Below are 24,442 nucleotides of genomic sequence, written 5' to 3' on the forward strand. Positions count from 1 at the left end.
AGCACTGAGATGAAACCAAATCGTCCATGGCATTGCTACAAAAGATGCAGTCAACGAGCAAAGCTCATTCTTGGCCATTTTTACCAGAAACACATGGATGAACTCTGCTAGCAAATCCATGGCATGGAAGCACAGACATTGCATTTTTAGCTTGTTAAATGAAGGTCCAAATGCTTTATTATCCGATAAATACTGGCAAGCACTAGAATGCTCTAAATAATTTACTGAAATACTTGTTTTTACCAGTCAGTTTTGGTTTCGGTACCCAGGAAGTGTATGCATCTCAAATCATAATAAATATGCTGGCTCACTCAGTTCCTGCAAGTACTGTAGTTTATCCTTATTGCTACATCAGCAAATTTTGCACCGTGTCCTGACATCACAATAATGTTAATGACTCCAGATCTGGCATTTTGCGAACAATGTCAGTATGACATTAAAATATCTTGCAAATGTTTGAAAACCTTTAGACTTGCCAACAAAAATTTTCTATTTGTGAGAAGCATGTGGAAGGGTTCCTACAGCTTCAAAAATATGTGTCAGTACTTGTTTATTTATATACGTGTTGCAACAGCTACTGCAACAGTTTCAGTAAGAGTGTTTGTTCTATAAAATACGATGCCTTATGGGTCACCAGCAGAATGTCATACAATAGTGAAAATAATTAGGCTGTTTGAATACATGTGACATAATGATATTTTAAAGAATCTGACAAGTCTGTGCAATTCATTCAATGTGATTATTGCTGCCAGTATCACCTAGGTCATGCCAGGTGAGTGATCTAATAGCTTTCAACACTTTTAGTTATCTGTGCAACATCTGCGCTACACTGTGATGAACAGTGATTTATGTTCACACAATGTTAAGGCACATTTCATACAGTACTGCAGAGGAAGCTACTATATTTACACTATATAAATGAGCACAGAAATACAGAGAAAAGCTAAACAAGAAACGTGAAAGTTATCTGCATGTGATAAACTTCGCACATATGTTTGGAAATGTTCATAGATGGTGAGAAGTGTTGGTAAATCGCCACACATTTCTACAATTAAGGTTTACCACTTTTTATGTTCACCACTTTAACCTGAAGAGTAATACCAAACAGCATTTATAGCTTTGCAAAACAGATGTCAGATCAAAAAAGTACTCGTGCAGTAACTTACTGCAGTTTTTTACAGGGTCATGTAAGCGAATGGTTGCTCTTACCTGCACAAGCTCAGTGTCTGAAACGCGAGGCGACAGAATGCCGGCTTCTCGTAGCCGATGTCCAAGCTGGGCACACATGACGTGAAACAGGGCGTCAAGTGACATTGGCCCCTCCAGCTTTCGTAGCAGTAGCTGCTGGACATCCCAAAGCAGTTCGTATAACTCCCGCTGGCCAGACTCAAACTGGCCATTTACAGGCCATGTTCGTGTCAAGTCGCTGTTATAACCATGAAGCTCACATCCTGCACAGACAATACTTTGTTATTTTTCATGTGCCTAACGTTCTTTCTTAACAAGTCTCTATCACCAGGTTGCTAGGGCTCTTTATGTTGATTAATCTGGCGCATGCAGAACTTTGAAGGAAGATACCAATTCAGACTGTGAAATTAATTGCACTGCAACACCAACAGATCTTCTCATTTCTTTCAACTACTTATCATTATGCAGTATATTTTGTGTGCCAACCATATTGCGTAGAGCCCAGCAATACTTTATTTTTTTTTGCTGCCAAAGACGAACAAAATACATACAGTCCCGTCCAAAGTTAAAGCGGAAATGCTATCACCGCGCTGTGGTAAATTTAGAAGCACCTGGCATAGCAGATGACTTGCAGAATGCTGTGCTGGTTCCTCTGTATTACTTACTGCAGCAGGTGCTTCAGCAACAGCTGCGACCAGTGCATCCACCCAAAGTGTGAGCTTCTTGCCTGTTTGTTCTGCTCATCAGAGGAGCAGATGTCCAAGGGCCCAAGCTGCACCATCTGCCAGTCACCTTTAAACCAAGCCTGCAAGCTTGGTTTAAAGAATTTGGGCCTCACTGTGATAATTTGTCCCGTTATCTTCTTCAGCACACATGCACCTTGTTGCTCTAGCTCCATGTACCAAAGCTTGCGTGAAGCAATGTCATGCGTCTTATATTAGTCTTTTTTAAATGAGTTACCTTCTACAATGAGCCATCCAGCAGTGACTGCATTGGTCTTCAGATGTTTCCTCTTCTCTAACTTGTCATTCAAAGCTGATGCAGCTGTCAGTAGCATGGCAATTATAAGAGCAAGAAAATGGAGCTGTATGCAAGCTGCACCTGGGAGACGATATTTGTTGCTTGAGTAGCTGTGATAAACGGTACGCCACTAGTGCTCGAGCAGCTAGCCACCAAAACATACATGTATTTATAGGGGGGAAGGATATCGGGGCCTAAATTTAACCAGACATGCACAACAGTCTCGGGTTATCAGGTGATGACTGGCAAATGACACAATGCTCTTTCTTTCCTGTTATTACTACTACAACTACTGTGCCGCTGCTGTGACCTATTAAGCCTGCTTGCCCTGTTATGCAGCCACAGGTGTTAAAAGTAGTCGTCACTGAAGCTGGAATTGATGGCCTCCAGATGGATTTGCTGAGTTGCACTGAAACAGTGCAGTGACAATAAAGCCTACGATTACTTACCTCTCTGCTCTTACACACGCATGTTAAAAGATTTTTGCATAACATTTCTGTATATCAAAACAGGTTATTTACTAGAGGAAAGATTAAATCCCCTCATATAAAAGATCGTAACGCACTTGGACATGCACATGTGTATTGTCATTAGAACAAGGTGACAATAGTATACTGTGTCTAGTGCAAAAGTGGTGCCTTGGTACCAGCATTTGTATGAAATAGAACTTCTACAATGGGAGGATGTAACATAAGTGAACTAGTAAATGGTAGCATCTTGCTTCATTCAACACTGTGGATCCAGAACAGCTTTATTATGTGATTCTGTACCACTTGCCCAGTTAGCAATTCATGCTAACCATGTGTTACACTTACCTCCATCCATTAGCACAAGTTCACCACCCAGAACTTGCTGGTCGTTGGCCACATAGTGAATGATGTTTGCTCGCGTACCTCCGGCAACAACCGGTGGATAGGCGAGTCGCTGTGCACCACGTATACGACATTCAAACTCCATTTTTGAATGCAACTGTGCCTCTGTCACCCCTGCATGAGACGCTCGCATCACTTCCATCATGGCTTCACAGGCTACCCTACAGGTCTGCTTCATCAGCTGCTGTTCTGCCTCAGACTTTATGAGCCGTAGCTTTTGTATAAACAAACGAGGGGACTCTACTGCCACATTGCTCTTGTTGCTGTCGGCAAGCCGCCTGAGGATATTACTTGCTTCAGGTCGGCTAGGTGCATTGTCGTACCAGAGGGTCATAGGATACTTTGCTTTCAGCAGTTTGCCAACATAACTTTCAAGCTCTCCTATTTCGTAAGCTACGTCTACACCCAGAAGATCTACAGCACCATGGGGACCAGCACACGGTCCATCCCAAAGCTCAGCATGTGCATCTCGTTGTGGAACAAACATCACCGACTTCGGTTCTTGCTGATTCGCGCTTGTGTGAATCACCAAGGCACTGTCAGGCTCTTGGAAGCCAGTTAGGTACAAGAAGTCAGAGTTCTGACGAAATGGGTAGGGGATCTTGTCGGACATGTATGCCTTTGTAGCAGAGAGGACGACAACTGCATGGTTTTTTGTAGTCCTGGTTCCCGGAGACCCAGAGACCGCACACAACTGCAGAATGTCATCGATGAGCTTTTGCCGCCTGTCGGCGAACTCTTGCCGCGTCAGGCCAGGTGTAAGCTCGCCTTCGCGAAGTAGATGCGGGTGTGTGGCGGCCGTGGGCTGCCCGTACAGTCGCGGCTGCCGCGAGCCGCACTCGGGCTTTGCCGCCGTCGTCTGACACAGGCGGTAGCCCGCTGCCGTGGCTCGGCCTGGGAATCGAAGCAGCACGCTATTAAGTTTCTGAACAGCGGTTTTTTTTTTTCGAGTTAAAACCGAAATACGTGATTTTTTAGAACGGTAACAACATGTACAGGGAACGTTCGCCTTTTTCTGAGCAGCGTGCATTGAGCTTAGTTGGCGCGCCAAGCAAACCTCAACTCAAGCAGACATTATGTGATGCAACAGTGCATCAGATGAAACTGCGCTGCTGTCGCACGCGCAGTTTCATCTAAATTAGATCTGCATCGAACTTTTCGAGCAAGATCAAAGCATAAAGCAGGTAGAAGTCGAGCGTCTTTAAAAACATGTCGCAGCGCTAGATCTGGATTGAATATATATTGACGCAAGCTTTCGATGCCCAAGCACACTCTAGGAAGTCTATGTGACAGGAATCGGGGTCCGTCAATGGACAGAAAGGCACCTCCGACCCAAGAATACTCACAGGGCAGTCGCGATGTAGCGCTGTACCACATGATCAAGGTTGCGGGACACTCTTCTCCACAGACAAGTCGTCGAAGGCAGATAAGCTTAGAAGGGACCTGACAATAGCGTCAGAAACCGGAGGCACAGCTCCAAACTGAAACGACGATTTTTACGACAGCATGTTTGGACACAAAAGGAGCGAAAGTGGACGGAAACTGCATCGTACAGTAGCACTGATGACAAACTTCTTAACTTGTGTCGCGCACTCTGCGGGCGATAGCAAGAAAATTTGGAACTAGTAAACTGCAGTTCATAAACGGGTCGCTGTTTAAATACTTCTTTGTTTACTCTTCATAGCAAAACAGTTGCGGCAGCCCTCAGCTGGCGCTCACGACGCACCGAATGCCACCTAGGCTTTTTACAACCAACCATTTTATAACAAGTTGGGCTAGAGGGCGCTAGCGAACGTCTGAAATAACCACTCAGTTGGCTCGGGGTTCAAACGTGTCGCCCCAACCAGCGAGTTGCGCAGCGCTGGATCAAGTGCTCAGTTGGTGTGGACGCTTGGCTCTATCCATGAGCGTTCAGTGGCGGGTGAGTCGAAGGCTCGTCCGGTGTCGATCCATGAATCTCGAGGCCGTGCTCGTGGCAGGACGACTTCTTTTGGTCGTGCCCCTTAAATAGGAGCGCGCTGACAACGGATTTCGCCTCAGGTAATTTACTGCCTTAATTTTTTTGCTGATTAAGATTCGCTGAGCAATATTTTTTCTAGTCACGTGCGATGTTCCTGTCCCCGTGGCGGACGTCCCGCTGCCGGAGAAACGGCTCCGCGTCTTATTAGATGATTTTCTTTCGTGGTGACTCTTAAACTGGCTTTTAAATTTTAATGCAATAATATTTTTTTTTGCATTTCATGATACTGCAAATAATTCTTTTAAGTATTTCGTTAGTTTTCGTGTGGTCAGAAACAAGAGCGTATTTATTTGAAATAACCGCAAAATATTTGCATGTTAGATTTTACTCTGCCTATTTTGTCCAGCAACTTAAATGGTAAGTAAGTTTGATTATTTCTAGTTAGGTCACTTTGTTACTGCGTTTCTACTTCAAAAAGCCGCGAAATTTATTTCCTATTCCACTGCCTAAATGCCAGTGGATTGGCCTCCGTACAATGTTTAGGCGACATGTATACAAGTTAGTGGATTTTGCTATAGTTCGAACAGACAAAGAATTAGGTGAAAATCAGCAGGACTTTATGAGGAGTAAGCGCCATCTGCATGGGATGCCTGTGAAGACAAACAAACAAGGGTTACGAAGATCTAATCACAGTGTCCGCCTGCGTGCCCCGCGATAGCACTAATCTTTCACTTGTTGCAATGAAGAAAAACAGCGCTATAAGATCTTGTGCTCAATGTCGCCTCTATGTTTGAGCAACTGTACTTTAAGGGCCGATGAGTGGAATCGGGCTGTAATCGCGGTATGGTCGTATAACTGAATGTTTCTGTGATTCGTAGGCACAAAAATGAGCCTTCATTGATGGATCCGTCTCACGGGTCTCTTCGGCTACAGTTGTACTGGTGCATGGTATGATTAGGTACGCTCTATCACCATGAGTTAGTAATATTATCATTCTTGTTATTTTCGTCCAAATGAAGTTACTGCGGCTCTTTGATATCGCTTTGTTTCGAGCTGCTGGTTCATTGCGTGTATTTTGGCGATTTGTCGTCTTCCATGCCATCATCCACGATTAGGACAAACCGGTGCATTGCAAAAGCACAATAATGCTGTCATGGTGTTGTCATTGAATGTTGTGTCACGTTTATGTTGGATGATTTTCTCTTCCGACAGAGAGCGGTCGTCTAACTTTTTGAGCAGAGTGTTGAGCGTTTGTCTCTGCACTCACTACTGCGGGAACTGACACGTAATGTGACCGACAGTTCCCGCTTCACCGCGGTGGTCAAAGGCTGCGATGCCTGCCATCCCTATGCCGCATGCCTCCCCTATCTGCAAAGAAACGTGGAACTTAAGTTGAACTGACTGTGAGCGTAAAGTGTCTTTAAAATACTAAAGTGCGCGGCAATTTTAAGCAGTTTTACTGCACGTGAGACAAAAAAAAGCCAAAAAGAAAATTCTCATGCTTCTACATCTCTAAAAAGAAAAAAAAATCGCTTCTCCGTTCATAATGTTTTTTTTTTCTTCTTAGAAGACGCAATAGTAGTGGCGCAATGATACCCCGCCCTTCGTGGGTGAAACTTAAGGAGGCTCACCTGTACAAGGAAGCAGCACAGCCGTGCTGCAATGCATTGTCTTCTTAGGGAAGCATGAAAAGATACTCTGTGCACAAGATCACCCCTTTGAGCTGGCTTGTATGTTTATTTTCGTTTTATTGAAAATAACATGAAATCACTAAGCTTTTAAGTCCCGTTAACTTCCATTATCTTGTAAAGAAACTACAACGTGCCTTGTCACGACCGTATAAAGCCAATAGACAATGAAGTCAAGGAAAGCATAGGGTGGGCCTCCGCCGTGTACTGTGCGCCACCATAACTTTGTCCTCTATGCTTATCTTCGTGAAAAGCTTACTTCATTATTTGGGCTAGAAATTTCATTTTTTTTTAGCACGTTTTGACCATGCCTGACTTCGCTTTCCAAGATGCGTGACTGAACGTCTACGATAGTGTTTATTACGGTCAAGGTTTGTTACTCACGCGTTGAAAATTATTCTCACCTGATGACTTGTCCGATATGAGATCCACAACCTGTTCAGCTGCCGCGGGCAATAGAACTGCAGCTCACTGGCACTATCTCGTACACATCTTCATGACGCTATAGCCATATATAGGATTGCGAAATGTCAGAATAAATTGTATGTGCACTATTTATTTGTAACATTTAATGCACTTGACTCAAAATTGCTTGTTAGTGTTATTGTTTGCATTTTTTTCTTATATATATATATATATATATATATATATATATATATATATATATATATATATATATATATATATATATATATATATATATATATATATATATATATATCAACAAGTCTTTGTCAACCGCACACTGATTGTCTGTAGTGACCGTGCTTCGAGACATATAAATTGTATCGAATTTGCTTATGTTAACTTTTCATGCGTTTGATTACAGGTTTACGTTCCCTGACTTGCGCTTATGTGCGATCTACTTCTTGCGTAAATTACGGTGCGACTTGTAAACGCTGATTAGCTGGACGCCGCCACGTGTATCACCGGGATGTAATTTTCGAGCCGGTCTCCTGGAGAGGCGCTGCATGACTAGGTACTTTTCTCACCAGTTTCGGTAGGCCTTCTCGCTGGCTTGTTGGAATGGTCTTTCAGAAGTCAGGCATTCACGAGACCCTTACGATAAATTGCAGCAAGTGCTGTCGCATTTCTTGTTACCCTGCGAAGCGTGCTTCACTGTTAGACAATTTCTTTAGGAGGGACAGCCTAACCTAATAAACGAAGGAAAAATGGGACGCTGGGGCGGTAGTGGGCCCAATTGTTTCCCATTCTTGATATCTTTTTCTCTGCTCATTCATTCATTCATTTTAGCGAAACCCATTGTTGGGCACGACATGTAAATAGCACGTTTAATAAATTCGACATGAATTGAACTTTCCGGAATGTTTCCTTAAAGAAAAGCAGCATTTGGTTCTCTTATTGTCTCTTTCCGCACATGCGCTCACATCCGGTCTGTTAATTTTAATTCTTACGCTTTATTTTCTTCCGTGAAAGTTACTATCGTCAGTGGTTGCAAACTGACGCTGCGAAACAATTCTTATGGCAGCCATGCTCTATATACCAAATGCGGTTTGGGCAGGGATGTTTCGCTAGCATTCATTATAATAACTGCTGTGGAGATGCCCGTGCAACGGGGTTGTAAGAAACAGTGCATTACCTACTCTTAAATACGAATCGCTGGTTTGCGGCCCATCGCATATTTAATTATTGAGAGTGCTTGGTGCCCCAAAAGAAGATACGGGCTATGAGAGCCGCTCATAATTTATATAGATCACCTGACCTTCTCTAACGTGCGCCGATAGTTCGGCACACGTGTCATTTTTTTTTGCATAGCGCCATCAAAGAATTGCCGCCTCCGTGGCCGGAAATCGAATCGAACCCGCGACATCTCGCTTAGCAACGCAATGCTCACTGAGATAACGCGGCAAGTCTAAGGGAATTTCGCGTGTGTTAAGCGCGCAAGCATCGAACGTATGAGCCTTTCTCTTTTCTAACCCATTCTGACTTTTCTCTAAGTTTTCTATGCTTGAGCGAACACGAGAAGCCGTCACCACTCAAAGGTGACAGCCTCATTATAAAAGGTTTATTTTAACAAATAAAGAAAACATCACAGGGACAAGCATTATGCGGTTGCTGATGTCGGCACAAATTACAGGCTGCACTTCAGCGACGAAAAACGCCTTAGCGGTGGCTCAAAATTCTGTGCGGTGGCAAGGTGAGCGCAGAATTAATTTTATATGCACGGAAGATGGTAATAAATGAAGATAAATCTTGCGATGAAAATAGAATGTGTTTGAAGATGCGATTATTTCCGGTATGCCGCAATGCGCTTTCGATCCATCATTTTTAGTGCAGCCGTTTGTCACCCGAATAGAGCGCTTTCATGTCTGGTCGATGAGATTATAATTTCTTTTTCGCCTTTTTGCTGTGCTAGTGCAGTTTAGGAGGTGCCATATAGCAAATCCTTTTTCGTGGTTCTTATTCTACATAGGTAGGGCGAAAGTTAACAAGCAGAATCTGCCTCGGTGCAATGCCGGCGATTCGTTTTGCCCGATGTGCTCGTCGTTGGTGAAGCGGCCGGAGGCGTTTGTATGCGCTTGTTGAATCACTTTGTATGATACGAACCTCTAGTTGGAAAGAGAGAGGGAGTGGGGTGTATATGAGCCATTGACTCGTATGTAAAGAGAGGAACAAACAATACTTACTTGCAAGCTGATCGCGCCTGCGCGTTACGCCGAGTGCGAATTTAATAGCGACATGTTTTTTTCACTACTACCGTAGTTGCGTCAAAGCGGATAGTTGCGAAGGGAAGGAGGAACGCGACTCGTCGTAGTCGTCGTTACGATCATCGTCTTCATCATAATCATCATCTATAGGTTCACGGCAGGTCACCGGACTTTCTCAGCGATCTCCAGGTGCCTCCGTCCTACGTGACCCGGCCGCATCAGCGCTTTGTCTAATCATCCGTCGCCCCTGAGCTGCATTTCACTTCCTCTTATCGGTTCGTGGGTCCCGCAGTGCAGGGCTCCGGATTAATCTGGCCACCTGGGCTAATTCAACGTCCTTGCAATTCGCGCCCTCAACAGGAGAACGCCATAACCGTTTAGCAAGTGCTGCGGGTTGTTTCCCCTCTACCGCTTAACCAATCACCGGCTCTCTTTCTGTTCAGCATATGACCTGCCCACGTCCACGTCTTCCTCACAGTCCCGACTAAAACATCAGCTACTCGCGTTTTCTTTATAATTTATGCTGCTGTCTTCATGTCGCTTAATGTTGCTATTGTCTGCTCTCGGGTCTCCAGCAGCACACGTGGAAGGTTAAGACCGCCTGCAGGTATGCATCATCACCTTTCTCATTCCCGTTGGCGCATGAGCGCACACACACGCGCGGGCAAATTTTATATTGATTGAAAGCAATCATCGCATTTCGTTTATACCTAAGTCTGGTGTGACACACATCGCATCTTTAACGGTCGCTTTCTTAGTCTAATTCCTCCTGCTCTAACTTTTCAGCATCTAAGAGCATGTTTTTAGGACTATGGGTACAAGAAGAAGCTCGGGGAGAATAACCAGTACAGAAAAGCCGATTGGCTACTGTGGACTGGAGGATGGGGAGGTAGGCAAATCATGGCTTATGAGGCTGGCATTCCAAAACGGTCAGTTCCTACTAGGTGTGTGTGAATGATACTTGTACACGTTACAGAAATAAAGTAAGCGATTACAATTACAATTACTTATTGAGTAGTGTAATTGATCACGGTTACCAATTACCACCCAACGCAAGTAATTGAGGAATTACAAATAATCAGATATTTCTACGTTACTTTCCTGCCAAGCTTTATTAACACTGCACAAATACTGTAAATAGTACGAGCTGACCTGACACCTCCATTGCGTTCTCGGCAGCCATTCACCAACTATCTTCGCTAGCAATTGCATATCAACGTTTTCGGCGGTCATCTTCCCTCGTTTTAGTGCGCAGTTCTTACGCGCACGTTCCTGCGGTGGGCGTCGGCGTCCGCGTCCTACCTCGTAACCGAGCGAACGAGCAGAGCGAAAGATGAGAGCGAACGCGGGGCGCAGCGGGTGATGAAAAGAAAAAGCGATGAGAGTGGAGAGAGCGCGAGGAGGAAAGTGCAGGAGGATCTTATGGCGAAATCTGGGGAAGAAAAGCGCAGTGCCGCGCACAAAGGCCTTTGCGGCGACGATGGCTACGAGGTGGCACCAGAGCAGCGCGCGTAGTCTGTATGGAAACAAAGCGCTGCATGAGCGGAGGTTGTCTGCGGCGGCAGCTCTGAATCGCGCCCACGTGTCACCCACGCGATTCCTCTCGTGATCTCCCGATTAGTGAGGCAGTCGCACCACACATCGCTCCCTTTGCAACGTGCCGAACGAGACAGATTGTCTGCGCCAGCGAATAGATCGCGAAATGAAAACACGTATAGAGCTGCGCTCAAATTTCGCGTTAGGGAAGATCGTAATCTTCGGTGATTTTTTTTTAAAAAGAAGATTCCAGCAGCGACACTGAAAACTCGCTAGGTGTGCGCGGTGGAGGTAATGTCGGAGTTGTAAGCACGTACACCTTTCGCACATGAGTGTGGTCACTTGAAGACGCGATGCTTGCTTTTGGAGCGCCTATGAAGCGCAGCGCTTCATTGTTGCTGACGCTCAGAGTATAAGCGCTTTCGTTAGGGCCAATGAAGAAAGGAAAATAATCGTCCGTAGTTGACTTCGTGGCGTCAACATAGGTAGTAGTCATCGCTATCGAGCGATAGCAGCGCCGGTTCAATTCCTCGGCCAACATCCTGTGAAGCGTTAAGATTAGGAATTAAACAGTGAACGCCCAGGTTTACCTGTCTGAACAAGCGCCTCCGCGAGGCTGATGTATTTCAAATTCAAGTGATCAAAGCTACGTCGCGTGTTGCAGGTTGTCTCGTCAATATAGTGACTGTTTAGGTGTAATTCGTCACTGAAGAAACTTAATTGGATTACAGTGAACGCTACCGAGTAAAAAATGTAATCATTCAATCACAAGATAACAAAACACGTGCGCTTGATTACATGTAATTAATTAGTGTAATTCGCTACGTACAAGTGTGGTGCGAATATTTAAACATTTGAATATCAAATGGAACAGTATTTTCCTGTTCGATTCGTTCTTCAAATTCGAAAGTCCGAATATGTTTTAATAGTTTTTAAGTACTTTATATCGTCGACTGTACATGATCAAACATGACAATAATTGAAGCAAAAGTTAGATAACTTTCACTGTATCCACAGATGACATAACAGTGGATAATACGCTGTGTGGTTCCGACAGCCAGATTTCTTCGGCTAAATACGATCACTCGCAACAAAATATTGTTCATACACGCCACTCTGCAATGGGTATTGCTTGGTGCTATTTATAGAGTCCTCACCTGCGTCCTCTCATAGGATTAATAACAATGTGAATACGTTTCATTTCAATGTACTTTGTACGATAGTGGCACCATCTGCCGCGACCATTCTGAGTAAAAAAATTTCTTTTATTTATCTTTATTTTTTCTGCCGTCGCCGCAGACCACACCCGTTTCTGATTTGGTTGCAAAGGTAAGTACATATATTGATTTACACCCAACCCTGTTTTTCTAAACATTATACGATAATGCATGACCATGTATGCTCCGTAGAGCCTTGAGTTTGCGAACGAACTGCTTAGTTTTTCTAATGCTCTCTTTGTACTTTTGAGAAAGCATGCTGTATTATGTGCAGAGTAAAGACTGACACTTTCGAATGTTGTAAATACCATGCTGTGAAAATTACTTGATATTAATGGTGAGGAGGCTGCATAATATTAGAAAAATATTCGCTATTATATTACATTGGCTTCTGGCAATATTCGATTCGTATTCGATTTGACCTCAAAACTATTATCCTCACACCCATATTTCCGACATTAGCCCATGATGAACGCGGGCTAGGGAAGTCGCGATCGACCGCATCTGCCGACTATCGCGAGAAGAACAGTCGCACGCAACGTAAGGACCTCCTCGCGGTCACAGTCGTCACGCGCTGCGTTGTCGGCCGCTCCAATGCGAAAAGCAAGGCCATGTAAACGCCACTCATAGCCATAGCCGACATAGGAAGGGAGCCTCACGTCGCCAGAGTCTTGACGGGATGCGAAAGCGAAGTGAAGAGTTTAAGCGCTACAGTCGGTTATTTGAAAAAGTTTGCGTGTTCCACGCGGAGAACATGTTGTTTCGCGCGAGGACCGGAAGTTTTCTTGCGTCACTTCCTTTAGAAAGGCCGCAGACATCATTTTGTGCTATGATCTCTGATTACTGCACCAGCCTTCCACCAGGCTCCATCCTTGGTGTGGGATCCGACTCGCGGTGCACTTTAGTGAGTATACGAGAAAATGTTGAAAAAAAAATCTCAGCTGTCATCGCCTGCTCTTTATTTCATGAGAGCTCCTTTTGCACGAAAGGTTACCTGCCCACACGTACATATATTTATTAGAAACAAAGAGGTGAAGAAGCGGTTAACGAGGCGCACCTAACTGGTCGTCTGGGGAGCGTATCTGAATCCCTTTATCGGCTATTCTCGTCTCGTCGACGCAAGCACTGTGCCGGGGCCACAACTTTTCGTAAATCTGCCAGGAGAAGAGAGAGAGAGAGAGAAATAGAAAAGAGGAAAGACGGGGAGGTTAACCAGACGCACGTCCGGTTTGCTACCCTACACTGGGGGAAGCTTGGGGGCATGGGGACGAAGAGAGAGAGGGGGGATAGAGAGAGCGCAGGAAATTGATAAAACGTTCCAGCTTCTCTTATAAGGCGCGACTCGCGTAATTAAAGCGGGACATTAAGTTATCTGCGGCGCAGACGTGCGCGCTAAGAGAATCTGCGCGTTTCTGCTTGTCGCTAAATTTCCAGCTCATCCTGGGGGTGGGGTGTCCCGTGCTAATAGATTAGGTAATTATTCAGGGACGCCGTGAAGAAAACATTCCTTTCTTCTGGTGTCACAATATGTGAATAAAACGTTAACATGGGCTTCAGGACTGGGCTGCTCGCTGTTGTACCGTAAAACGCAGCGTATAAGTAATGCTAACAATTAGCTAGCGTTACTTGTATGCTACGTTTTGCGGAAAGATGCCGAGCAGCCCAGTCCTGCAGCACATGTTAAGGTTTTATTCACATTGTATGACATCAGAAGAGTACTGAATTACGAAACATAACAACAGAAATAACTTAAATTGGAAGTCTCACGCGTGCGCATATGGCCGCTGTTTGGAGTACTTTATAATGCAGCTCGTAAAAATTTGAGCACAAGACCGTAAAATTCCGTCAGCAAGACTACACACAATGTTACAACCATTGCATAAACATTTAAATGAAACGGATGTCATTATCTGCAGAGATATTTCAATTAATAACAAGAGAATCAAAAGTGATACGCAGGTACACGTTCTCAGGAGTTTATAATTTATGAACTATTAAAGCATACGCCCGTAGATTACAGCCCTTTAGCCTTCTTAGGCGCGAAGATAAGCTGGATGTCTCGTTTCTCTATACTACACGCGGTATACCTCTCTGCACGAAAACCTTCGGTGGTCGGCATTGCTGAAGGCAAGCACTGTTTTTCTACCTTGTAACTTCGCCTATTTTTGGTCGGCCCTGTTTCTGTGGTGTACTAGAGCTTCTTGAAGAACTTGGTTTAAATCGCACCCCCTCATCCGAAGGTACGGAGCCTCACATGCTCGGAACAGCATATAAGGAGGCGCTAGGACTGTCGGTCAGAACAACTACAGAACGCTTGTTGCAGGTGGGCGGTGCACAATACAACAGATGAGATAACTGAGGCCCACCTATTAAGTCAATGTGCCAGATTGGCAGGAACGAAAACGCGATGCAAGGGGCTGGAGGGCTTGAATATCAGCTGTCCTTGCTATACGGCAACAAGACAAGTCATTCCGAAAGAGCTGAGGAGCAAGATTGCGACACTGCTCCTTCCTAAAAACATGCACCCAAAACATAATCAAGCAAGGGACAGGGCAAGAGCTAAGAATATGGACCGGATCTATTCTAAACTAGATGGAGCCTTCTCCGTGGATGCTGCGGGTCCGGTAGGATGAGCCATCACAGATCGGTGGTGCATCAAGGGCAGACGATCAATGGACTTTCTGTTCGGCACGGGGAAATTGCAGAACCGGAACAGGTGGCGGTCGCCATGGCAGCTTCGCATCCGAATTCCGAATACATCATTGTGGACTCGCAAACTGCATATAGAAATTACACGCGGGGCCGAATAGCACCGCTAGCTCGCAAGATCCTGAAACAATATGGGGTGTTCGCTTCGCGCAAGGAGCTTATTTGGGTGCCACGTCATGAGGGTGTAGAGAGAAATGAACGTGCACACGCTGCCGCCCGAGCTTTTCTCCCCCGGGTTCCTTCCTCTTCCCTCACTGAAGACTCGGACTTCCCACTGCCACTAGTAACTTCTGCAGGTGTATTACAGCACTTACGCTTATCGTGATGAAAATATTCGGGCCCGGACAAGGGATTAGGTAAAGCAGAAGAATGTCATTGACGGAGATTACAAACCGTGTCATTTAATAACCCAGTCAAGCTACATGCTATCGAGCGACAATCCTTTTCAGCCGAATGTAAATTCTGCGGGCAGAAAGCAGATTGGTACCATATCGTATGGGCCTGCCAGGCTTATAGTTCCTTGGACATTATGCAACAGCCAACGGCGGAAGAATGGGAGGGAGCCCTGTCCAGATCAACCCTCGAGGTCCAGTAAGCCTTCGTGGACGGAGCCAGGGCGGTGGCCTTAGACAACGGAATTCCGGAATAAGAATCCGACCACCCTTCTCATAACTATCCTTCCCTTTTTCTGTCAATAAACGTTTTGATCATCGAAGAACTTGGTGGGGTATGCGTGTGTGCCTGCTTCAGCACTTCTTTTATATATTTAATTTAGGTTATCGCCTAGCTTCCTTTACAGTAATCTTACAGTAGTTTTTTTTGTCTCTCTTTTTTCTTGAATACTTGACTGTTGGTCGTTCATTGTGTCTCAGAGAGCGGTCTCTTTTTTTTTCACATTTTTCTTACAGTACACGGGGCCCTGTGTTAGAGGTTTGCTCATGGCTGTCAGGTCCGGACTGGACTAGCCTCTAAGCGACCCTCCCTTCCTTGCGCTCTCTGCACCCTCTACCTGGGGTCCGAATGCAGGGCTCGCGCGGATTCTAATCCCCCTAGATCGATCCCCACGGATTAGCAGCCGGGTAAAGGAAAGGGGGTCCACGGCCGAGCTTTCGACTGCGACTGCAGGCTTGCGCGATCATCCGTCTCGAGGCAGGTCGGGTCAGTCGGCAGCTGCTTCGTCCGTGTGTTTGTGTGTGTCTAGGCGTTTCTTTTGTTGAGAGAGGGGAGGGAGTGGCCATCCATTTAGCAGTGATCGTCGTATTATTACTATAAATTACTCCGGGTGGAGCATTTCTCATTTCGCGACGACGGTGCGGTAAAACGACCGACGCCCATGGGAAGGAGCTCCTGTAATCCTTTCATCGTCCTGGCTTGACGGTTGCAGCGAACATACATCATCGCCAGGTGTGGCCGGCGCACTACGCTATGCGTATATTCGACGACTTGCCGCGCTCGCTGTCTGCTAAGGCGAGCACTGACGACGCACTCACGGATTTCGCTTTGAGTAATCTGGCGTCGTACGAGTATAGCGAGCCATGTGCACGAGAGAGAAAAGCGCGCTGTGTGACGCTGTAGTGAATGAATTTCACGAACACAGCGCTCCTTTTTGGAAGTTTGTGTGTGCTGTTAAGAGAAATACGTAGCGTATACGCTGCGCGACGTCTCTGAAACTCGCATGATTTGAAAGCGGCATATATGCGTGTATTTTTATTGCCTGTCATGCAATGCAATATCTTAACCGCCGCGGGGGCTTGCTATGGCGATGGATTTGCGCTGCTGAGCACGAGATCGCGGCTTCGATCGGCCACGGCCACCACAATTAGTTGCGGGCAGAATGCAAAAATGCTCGTGTACCGGGCTTCGGTTGCAAGTGAAGAAATTCCAGGTGGTGAAAATTAATCCACAGTAATCCACTACGGCATCGCTTATAACTTATAATTTAACCCCCCCCCCCCATTAATTTTAATATTACAATATCTTATTGGCTATGAACAACGCTGTCTGTGAAAGTTTCTCCTGCGTCCTGACCTTAAGTACTATTCTGTTTTACAGGCATTTATAAACTACCTGAGCAATATAGACTTCTGCAGACATGAGCAGGGTAGGATGAACAGCTGTACTGGTAAACGAATGGCACAAACAAACAAAAAAATAGAATGAACAGCTGTACTGGTAAACGAATGGCACAAACAAAAGAAAAATAGAATGAACAGCTGTACTGGTAAACGAATGGCACGAACAAAAAAAAAAGAGGAAAGATATAAACTGGCACACGCTGTCTTTAGCCATATCCGTATGCACCAAAACAAGCCAAACCAAACCTGCAGGGCAGGCTTGGATGATAACCATGCTTTGCCATCGTCGTGATGGAGTCGATGCAGGTGCCATTGCTCGCGCTGGCATACAGCGGAGCTTGCGTGATGGCAACAGCCCGAAGCAGAACCGCGGGGAAAAGCGCTGGCGGTCAGTGCCATGTGTATCACGAAACTGCGAATCGTTTCCGGAGGCGTCCCCATGCACATTGAAGCTCATCTCCGGGATGGGGCTGCAGGGGCGATCGTGATCGAGCAGGACTCACTGCGAGGGGCTCCCCGTTCGCCCATGGCTGTCCGTGCAGTGCACGTCGCGCGCCGCACACTCTGCATCCGCGACGCATGGGAGGACTGCAGAAACGATCGAGAGCTGTGCATACTCCAACGCCAATGTTCCTGGGAGTGAAATTGGCTTTACCCGCTGCTAGCGAAGAAGGCTTCACTTGAATAACTTACGAGGCCATTTCTACAAGAGCAACATTCGTCGTTCTGTTACGGTTCGAGTGAAGACTCGTCAGGACGTGTGAAACGAGCCATGACTCTTCCCTGGTTCTGTTTTTACGCGGTTCTTACGAGCGATGGATCTAGGGTAGCCGCTCGATAGCCCAGTGGTTCTTACAGCGCAAATGTCGTAGAATGTCGCGCGACGCGTGGCACTCGAAGCCTCAACAGCAAACCGTCTGCTCACAGACATTCCGATCCTGCTGAGCTCGAGAGACATTTTCGCAGCTTCGCGACACGCACAATTCGATTGGATAAACTTTAGAAAAGGCACTGCAGGACACAGGTCAGCGCGCAGTGGGCGTCTCCCACACAGGGACTCACACGGAGTACCTGGAGGCCGCTGCGCGGGCCTGCTGGCCGGCCCATTGCTCGTCTTGGAGTAGCGGACTTTGTAGGGACTTCTCCCGCTTGTCCGAGGTATATAGTCGGGCGGGGCGTTTCTGCACTCCCAGAGCACGTGTGCGCGAGTCGCCGTGTCGCCGCCCAAAGGGCAGGCGTCGTCACGGTAGACGTCCGTGTAGATGATGTGTAACGTGGCGGGGTTGGGATAGGTATGTGTCCGTCACAAGCGTAGCGTTAGTGCCTGCGGCCTGTTTAGTTTGGGGTGCGGGGGCGGAAAGAGACATCGTCTCAAGTAAAATTGTTTAGTGATTTCGTTGTATGTTACTAGGGCGTCCCTATTCGCCTCCAACTCGTCGAGACGCGGTTGCCCGGGGGTGAGGGCGCGGTCGGTAATCGCGCGCAGCGTCGTGGGCTGTCTCGTTGAGGTAGGGCGGGGCGCCCGGGATCCGACCCAGGCGGGCGGAAAACCAGATGACGGTGTGATGCTTGAGGGTGCTTGGATCAGCGCCTCGGAGGACGCGTAATCGGTCGGAGAAGACTCCTCTGTCGCACGCTTTGACAGCCGGTCTCGAGTCGCTGAATATTACCTCTCGCTTGTCCTCGAACATTACCAGGGCTATGCCACTTGCTCCGCCACCTCGGGGTCGCGTGTGAGTGCCGTGGTGGCGTTTAGGGTACGCTGCGAGACCGAGACCAAGACCGCGGCGAAAGTTCGGTTGCATCGGTAGGCGGTGGCGTCCACGAAAGCGACGTCGTCCGCTTTCTTGTCTATGCGTTTGAAGAATGCGGTCCCCCGGGCTAGGCGCCTGCCTCGATTGTGTTCCGGATGCACGTTTCGCGGAATGGGTGCGATCGTGATCAGGTCGCAGAGCTAGCGGGGAACCGGCGTAAACTCCGGTGGATCCTGGGTGTTCGGTGGGAAGTTGCCGAGCTCGCGCAAGGTGTGGCGGCCCGTCTTGGTGGTCGTCAGTCGTATCACCTGCGCTCTCTCCTGAGCCTCGGCGACCTATTCGAGGATATTGTGCACTCCGAGCTCGAGGAGTCGACACGTCGGCGTTGTGATCGGGAGCCCGGGGGCCCGCTTCACTACCTTTCGGATGAGTGTATTGAGCTTGTCACGCTCCGATTGTTATCACTTGTGCATTGCCTCGACGTAGGTAAAGTGACACAGGACGAATCCGTGTACGAGACGTAGCGAAGTGGGTTTTGAGGCCGTGGTGACGGTTGCGTACGAGTTGTATCGCGTTGTCCATCTTTGTCGTCACTTGTGAACCGTTAGAATGTTTGATTCGCCCGCCTCGATTATCATTCTCAGTACTCGGATGTAGTCGACCCTGGGGATGGGGTGACCGTCTCTGGTGCGGATGGTGATGTTGCGCTCGGTCGGGGGTTCCCACCCCTTGCGCCTTTTGTCTTGTCATTTTGAACAGTACAGCAGCAGCTCCGATTTGGCGGAGGATCACTTGAGGCCCATGTAGTCGAGGTAGGACTCGGCGGTTTCGGCTGCCTCCTGCAGAGCGGATTTGATAAAGCCGTCCGACCCCGCGGAGCACCAGGTGCTGATGTCATCCACGTATACCGTATGGTTGAGGCCTTGTATCTTCGAGTGGCGTTCGGAGAGCCCGATCATCACCAGAGTGAACAGCGTCGGCGAGAGGACGGAGCCCTGGGGGATGCCACGCTGTCCGAGCTCGACTTCTTCCGACGTGAGGTCTCCGGCGCGGAGTACGGCCTTACGACGGATTAGGTAGGAGCGGACGAACTCGTAGAACCGGTGTCCGAGCCCTAGGTCCGCGATCACCTTTAGTATTGCTGAGTGCTCGATGTTATCGAACGCCTTCTGCAGGTCGAGGCCGAGTATGGCGCGGGTGTCCCAAGTGGCCCCAGCGTCTATGATCTGGTGTTTCAGGAGAAGCATCGTATCCTGCGTCGAGAGCCCGCGTCGGAAGGGGACAAAGTGCCTCTCTTTTCCAAGCGTGGCACGCAGCCTTGGTGGTCTGACGCTAAACGGTTGTGACTTAACGCTTCCTTATGTGCGTGCCTGCATAACTGGCATTGTCAACGACCGGCCCATGCCAACATCTCCCATACGCGACGCGGTCTCTGCCGTAGCTGCGGAGGTCACTATTTACAGCGCGTGCACATGGCGCTCTATGCGCCCATATCGCGCGACCACGTGAGAGAGCAGGACACGACGCGCGCGGAGAGACTGGCGCCGGGCACGTACATGGTGCTTACGAAAAGCGAAGCCCCATTTACCCTCGCCCTCTTGCTTGCCACCGCGACGAAAGCGCGTGCAGCTTGCCAGTGCCGTCGCCTCTCCTTTCGTGCAAGGAGCTATAGGAGGCTTTAATTAAACTGGCTGTCGTGCCACGGCCGCCCGGCTCGTAAATCGGCTGTCGACGAGCGCCTGGCCGCTATAGCCCAGCACAACGCGTCTCCGATGTCGGGCCTAATTAAACTCCGCTCAGGCATCCGCCCCGGCTGCCGCGGGACGGCTACCCGCTACTTGCTGGAGAAGATGGGGACGGGGAAGGGAAGGTGTTTCCCTGTTGTTTTGCGCTGTCCCTAAAAGGCCTTCATATAGCTCGCAGCACTCGCTTCGCGCGGCCTCCCCAACTTTCTTTCCCGTTCTTCTCCCGTGAGCGTGGAGTACATCCCCGTGACTGCTATGTCCCGTCCCGCAGGCTCACACGCGCTGGCTCAGCCGGTGGCCGTACAGCGATCCTCGCTCCTCTCCCATAAACTCCTCGTTTTGCAGTACGCTGATGGGCTGAGGAGAGGCCGACGGAGGCGCGTGGAACGCCGTTCGTGAGCAAGCGTGCGCTGGCGAGGCGTTGAAGGGCTCTTCAGTGGATGCCACTTATCATTACAGCATCGCGTCATCGGGGCAGTTTAGGAAGCGCCGCGCGTCGCTCGGGGCTTCAAGGGGTGTTTGTGTATGGGCTCAGTTCCCGCGAAAAGCTTTCGCGGGGCGCTGGCTCAACCACTCTGTGTGAGTCATGGAGTTAGGACGATCGCACTTTCCGTAAGTGGTGTGCGCGAAACATACTACGTGGCGCTGCCTGGATTTGACTGCGTCTACCCAGCTACCCAGCTGAAGATATCTACCCAGCTCTCGGTTTAGGCTCCTCTGACCTCCTTGAAGCCCTTGCGTTCAGGGATAGCAGGAGGAAAGCAAACATCTCCGCAATAGAGATTAGTATGAGGCGATTGGAGGTTTGGTGGCAGAAAAGTAGGGAGGACCACAAACAACGAAGACGTACAAAAACAAAGTTCCTAGTAGTAGTTCAGAAAGCTTCAGACGGGGAATTCTGTGTGTGTATGTCGTTGGCATTGTTTTTTTCTTTTCAGAAAGGTGGGTAGAACATTAGGCAAAATAAGAATAAGAGCTTGTTGGCACAGCCCACTATCTCGTTTCAAAGGGGACGCTCATAGCATCAATCCATCCATCCTATATGTTGCAACGCGGTGACTACGTGTTGCTCGCGGCTGTTACTGTTTACTTGTTTTATGCCCCGGCTAAGGACTGTCTGTGATATAGAGCAGAAAACTGTTGCTTCGTCGGCGACATCCACAAGGGACTTTCTCTTGTTCTCTTAATCGTTCCCTCCCATTTTTCCCTTCGCCCAGTGCAGGGTAGCCAAGCTGGCTCAGCCCTGGTTAACCTTGCTGCCTTTCAATTATTCCCCTCTCTCTCTCTCTCTCTCTCTCTCTCTCTCTCTCTCTCTCTCTCTCTCTCTCTCTCTCTCTTCGTTGTATTTATTGTGCGACCGTGTCTCTGGTGTCTGTAGCTGCACCTACGAGGCTCTGAACATAGCCTGACGTGACGAGGAGGTCGATTGCAGACACGGGTGACAAAACAGACGCACCAACTGTCGCCGAAGGTACGATCTTCGGAATTTACTCCAATTCATTGCTTCTAAATATTGCTCTTAAGCAAGTGTATGGGCGTGAGTTAAAACAATATCGGAATAATTTGGTGTTTGTTGGTCTTGTAGGTAGGCATTCTCGCTTGCATGCGTTCACATGTAGTCTTCGGTCTTTCTGGTGTTGACGTGTGACGCGACGTGTGAAAACATATACATGGTTGAGAAACTGCACCGCAAAATTTTTAGTGTTAGTGCTGCGAGGTACCAACAAGGGAAAATAATCATTTATTGTAGGCTTGCAGGGATGTCACAATGTCTAAAAAGAAAAGAAAAAGTTCGCTTTGAAGTGCGTGGTCCTAAGTAATGATGTGGAATTCTGTTTGATGAGCGACACAATAACAATTCAAAGTGAAATTTTATAGCCGCACTGGTGCGGCTCCTGGTGCGTACTTAAGTTTTCGATTTCGAACGACTGCCATGATGGCTTTATTTGGGAGCTGCTGCTGAAATGTTTAAATCGTGATTTGAGAGCCTGAAATTCAGTTACCCTTTGTGCGTGACGGACGAAGCGTGTGTCCTTATGCAATACCCCTAGCATGATGTTCTTTAAGGAAATAAACTGAACTGATTTACCGAGTTCCAGGCAGAGAGAAAGAAACCAAACGTTTTCGCTTTGGTGTATGTGTAATGATGTCGTTCAGTAGCGTTCACCTACGTAGCAGAAATAAAATATTTTCTTTTCTGCACTTTCTTCTTCTGTTTAATACTTTGTGCGCAGTGACTTAATTCTCTCTTTCTGTTTAACAATGGCGCGCACGCTCGGATATTATTTGCGCGAAACAGCGACAAGCTTCAAAAGAAAGCATGAGACTGAGGGGGGGGGGAATGCCCTCGACGTGGCGTTGCGTCAAAGCAACGCCGCTCGAACAGGCGTGCCACCGTCGTCGCCGAACCGTCCGTCCTCCAGCGCGGTGCACGACCCCACGCGTCTGCCACGTGCCGCCGAATTAAGGCTCATCAGCATATGTACGTTTTTTTCTTTCCTGTTTGTTTCCGCCTCTTTGGATGAAGAAATGTATTGGCCCTTCACACCGGTGGCCCATCGTGTCACGCTCGCGCTGACTAGAGCAGGCCCTTCCAAACCGCACCGAGCATTGCCGCGGCTCACAACAGCGTCTGTGTTACCAGACGAGCAGGGCAGCATCGACGCGCAATTTAGCGCATAATTAAAGGATCGCGCGCGCGTTAGCGGTTTCGTCCCCGCCCGCCATGTTTAGCGCTTCCCGGCTCGACGCGTCGGCGCTGAAGCGCCAAAGTGGGAACATAATGCCACGTCGCCGAGCCGCCGGTTTTGCCTTCGTTTCGGTGGTGACCCGGAGCCCGACGCAGCTCGGGTTCCGATAATTTGTCTCGATAAAATCGTGCAGCGCCGTGGAGGCTGGAACTGTCGTCGGATTAGAGGTGCAAATAGCTGTTACAAATGACGGCTGTTGACTTTACAAAAGAGTCTGCGGCACCCCTGACAATGCTATTCCTCTATAGGTGGTTGCGTGCGTTTAAAAAGACGGGAAGGAGTGTGGGAGAGGTTTGAGTATAGTAAGCGAAAACATCAAAAGATATATGACAAAGTGACGGCGTCCATGCATACAAATTGATTTTTATTCACACATACGTGCAATTAGTTGCTCACTGTGCACCGTGTGAGATTGCATTAGGTACACCCGTGAACGTTTCTGCTTTTCTAGAAATAACACTGAACATTGTGGATGTCAGCTCACGTCATGCTGCCTGAGGGGCAGCTTAAATTTATCTCTTCAACCATTGATACGTTTCTGTTGTAGTTAAACCGTGTTAGTCTTTAGTACTATGTGCACTAAATATACTGTAACGTGTTTTAATTTTTGAAACTTAAAATAAAGTGCTCAAATTCAGCAGGGAGGTCGCATTTTATTGTTGTGATTGTTTAATATAGCACTTGGCACTGTTATTTCCTGGTTTGTCAAGAAAAACAATGAATGCAATGTTGCCTCCGTCAAGCCTCTCGAAATAGCTGGTATCCAAAACACGGCGGCTACGACGTACACTGGTCGCTTCTGGATTGTGCAATGTGTAAACAATCATGAGGAGCGTAGGCGAAGGCAAATCCTGAGTTTCTCTTGCAAAACCAGTCAAATAATAGCGTCAAGTGTTACACTGAATGAACAGAACCATAAAATGCGATCTTTCTCATGACTTTTAACAAAACAAGAAAAACGGAAAGGACAAAAGTTTCGAAAGTATTTAGGACAAAAACGCACAGCACCACACGGTCATGTAAATGACGTCACTACGGCAAAAGCTGTCGATTATTCCATCTGCAAGAGGCATCAGTTCCGATCCGTCTGCTAGAACACCTTTGCCACGCAGTCGCACGCCCGCCTTAACTCGTCATCTTGCTTTCCTGGCCTGCGCGATTAGCTGATTTCACCTCGTGTCACGTGTTTTGCACTGCGCCAGCGGCGGCAACACCGTGGAGCCGAAAAGCGCGGAGTCTTTATCAGCAGACGTTGATGA

General features: G+C 47.7%; 2 protein-coding genes across 5 annotated transcripts in view; one reads left to right on the top strand and one right to left on the bottom strand.

Moving 5' to 3' along the window:
- Window positions 1-4,808, bottom strand: part of LOC135896973 (xaa-Pro aminopeptidase 3-like) — a 9,021-nt gene extending 4,213 nt beyond the window's left edge. The window contains exons 1-3 of one of the 2 annotated variants that reach the window (XM_065425534.2): window positions 4,427-4,806; window positions 3,024-3,974; window positions 1,210-1,451 (exon numbers count right to left, since the gene is read on the bottom strand). In XM_065425534.2, the coding sequence (XP_065281606.1) occupies window positions 1,210-1,451; window positions 3,024-3,974; window positions 4,427-4,457 (1,224 nt within the window). In that variant the 5' untranslated portion in view covers window positions 4,458-4,806. Of the gene's footprint in view, window positions 1-1,209; window positions 1,452-3,023; window positions 3,975-4,426 lie in introns of both variants that reach the window. The other variant, XM_065425535.1, reaches the window with a different exon arrangement.
- A 122-nt stretch (window positions 4,809-4,930) lies between these two features.
- LOC135896975 (leucine-rich repeat-containing protein 15-like) overlaps window positions 4,931-24,442 on the top strand; it is a 77,999-nt gene continuing 58,487 nt past the window's right edge. For 2 of the 3 annotated variants that reach the window (XM_065425536.2, XM_065425537.2), the window contains exons 1-2: window positions 4,931-5,120; window positions 21,812-21,904. The gene's annotated coding sequence lies outside the window, so the exon portion shown is untranslated. The remainder of the gene's footprint in view (window positions 5,121-21,811; window positions 21,905-24,442) is intronic. The other variant, XM_065425538.2, reaches the window with a different exon arrangement.

This window comes from Dermacentor albipictus, chromosome 3 (genome assembly GCF_038994185.2).
Source record: "Dermacentor albipictus isolate Rhodes 1998 colony chromosome 3, USDA_Dalb.pri_finalv2, whole genome shotgun sequence".
Taxonomy (NCBI): Eukaryota; Metazoa; Arthropoda; class Arachnida; order Ixodida; family Ixodidae; genus Dermacentor; species Dermacentor albipictus.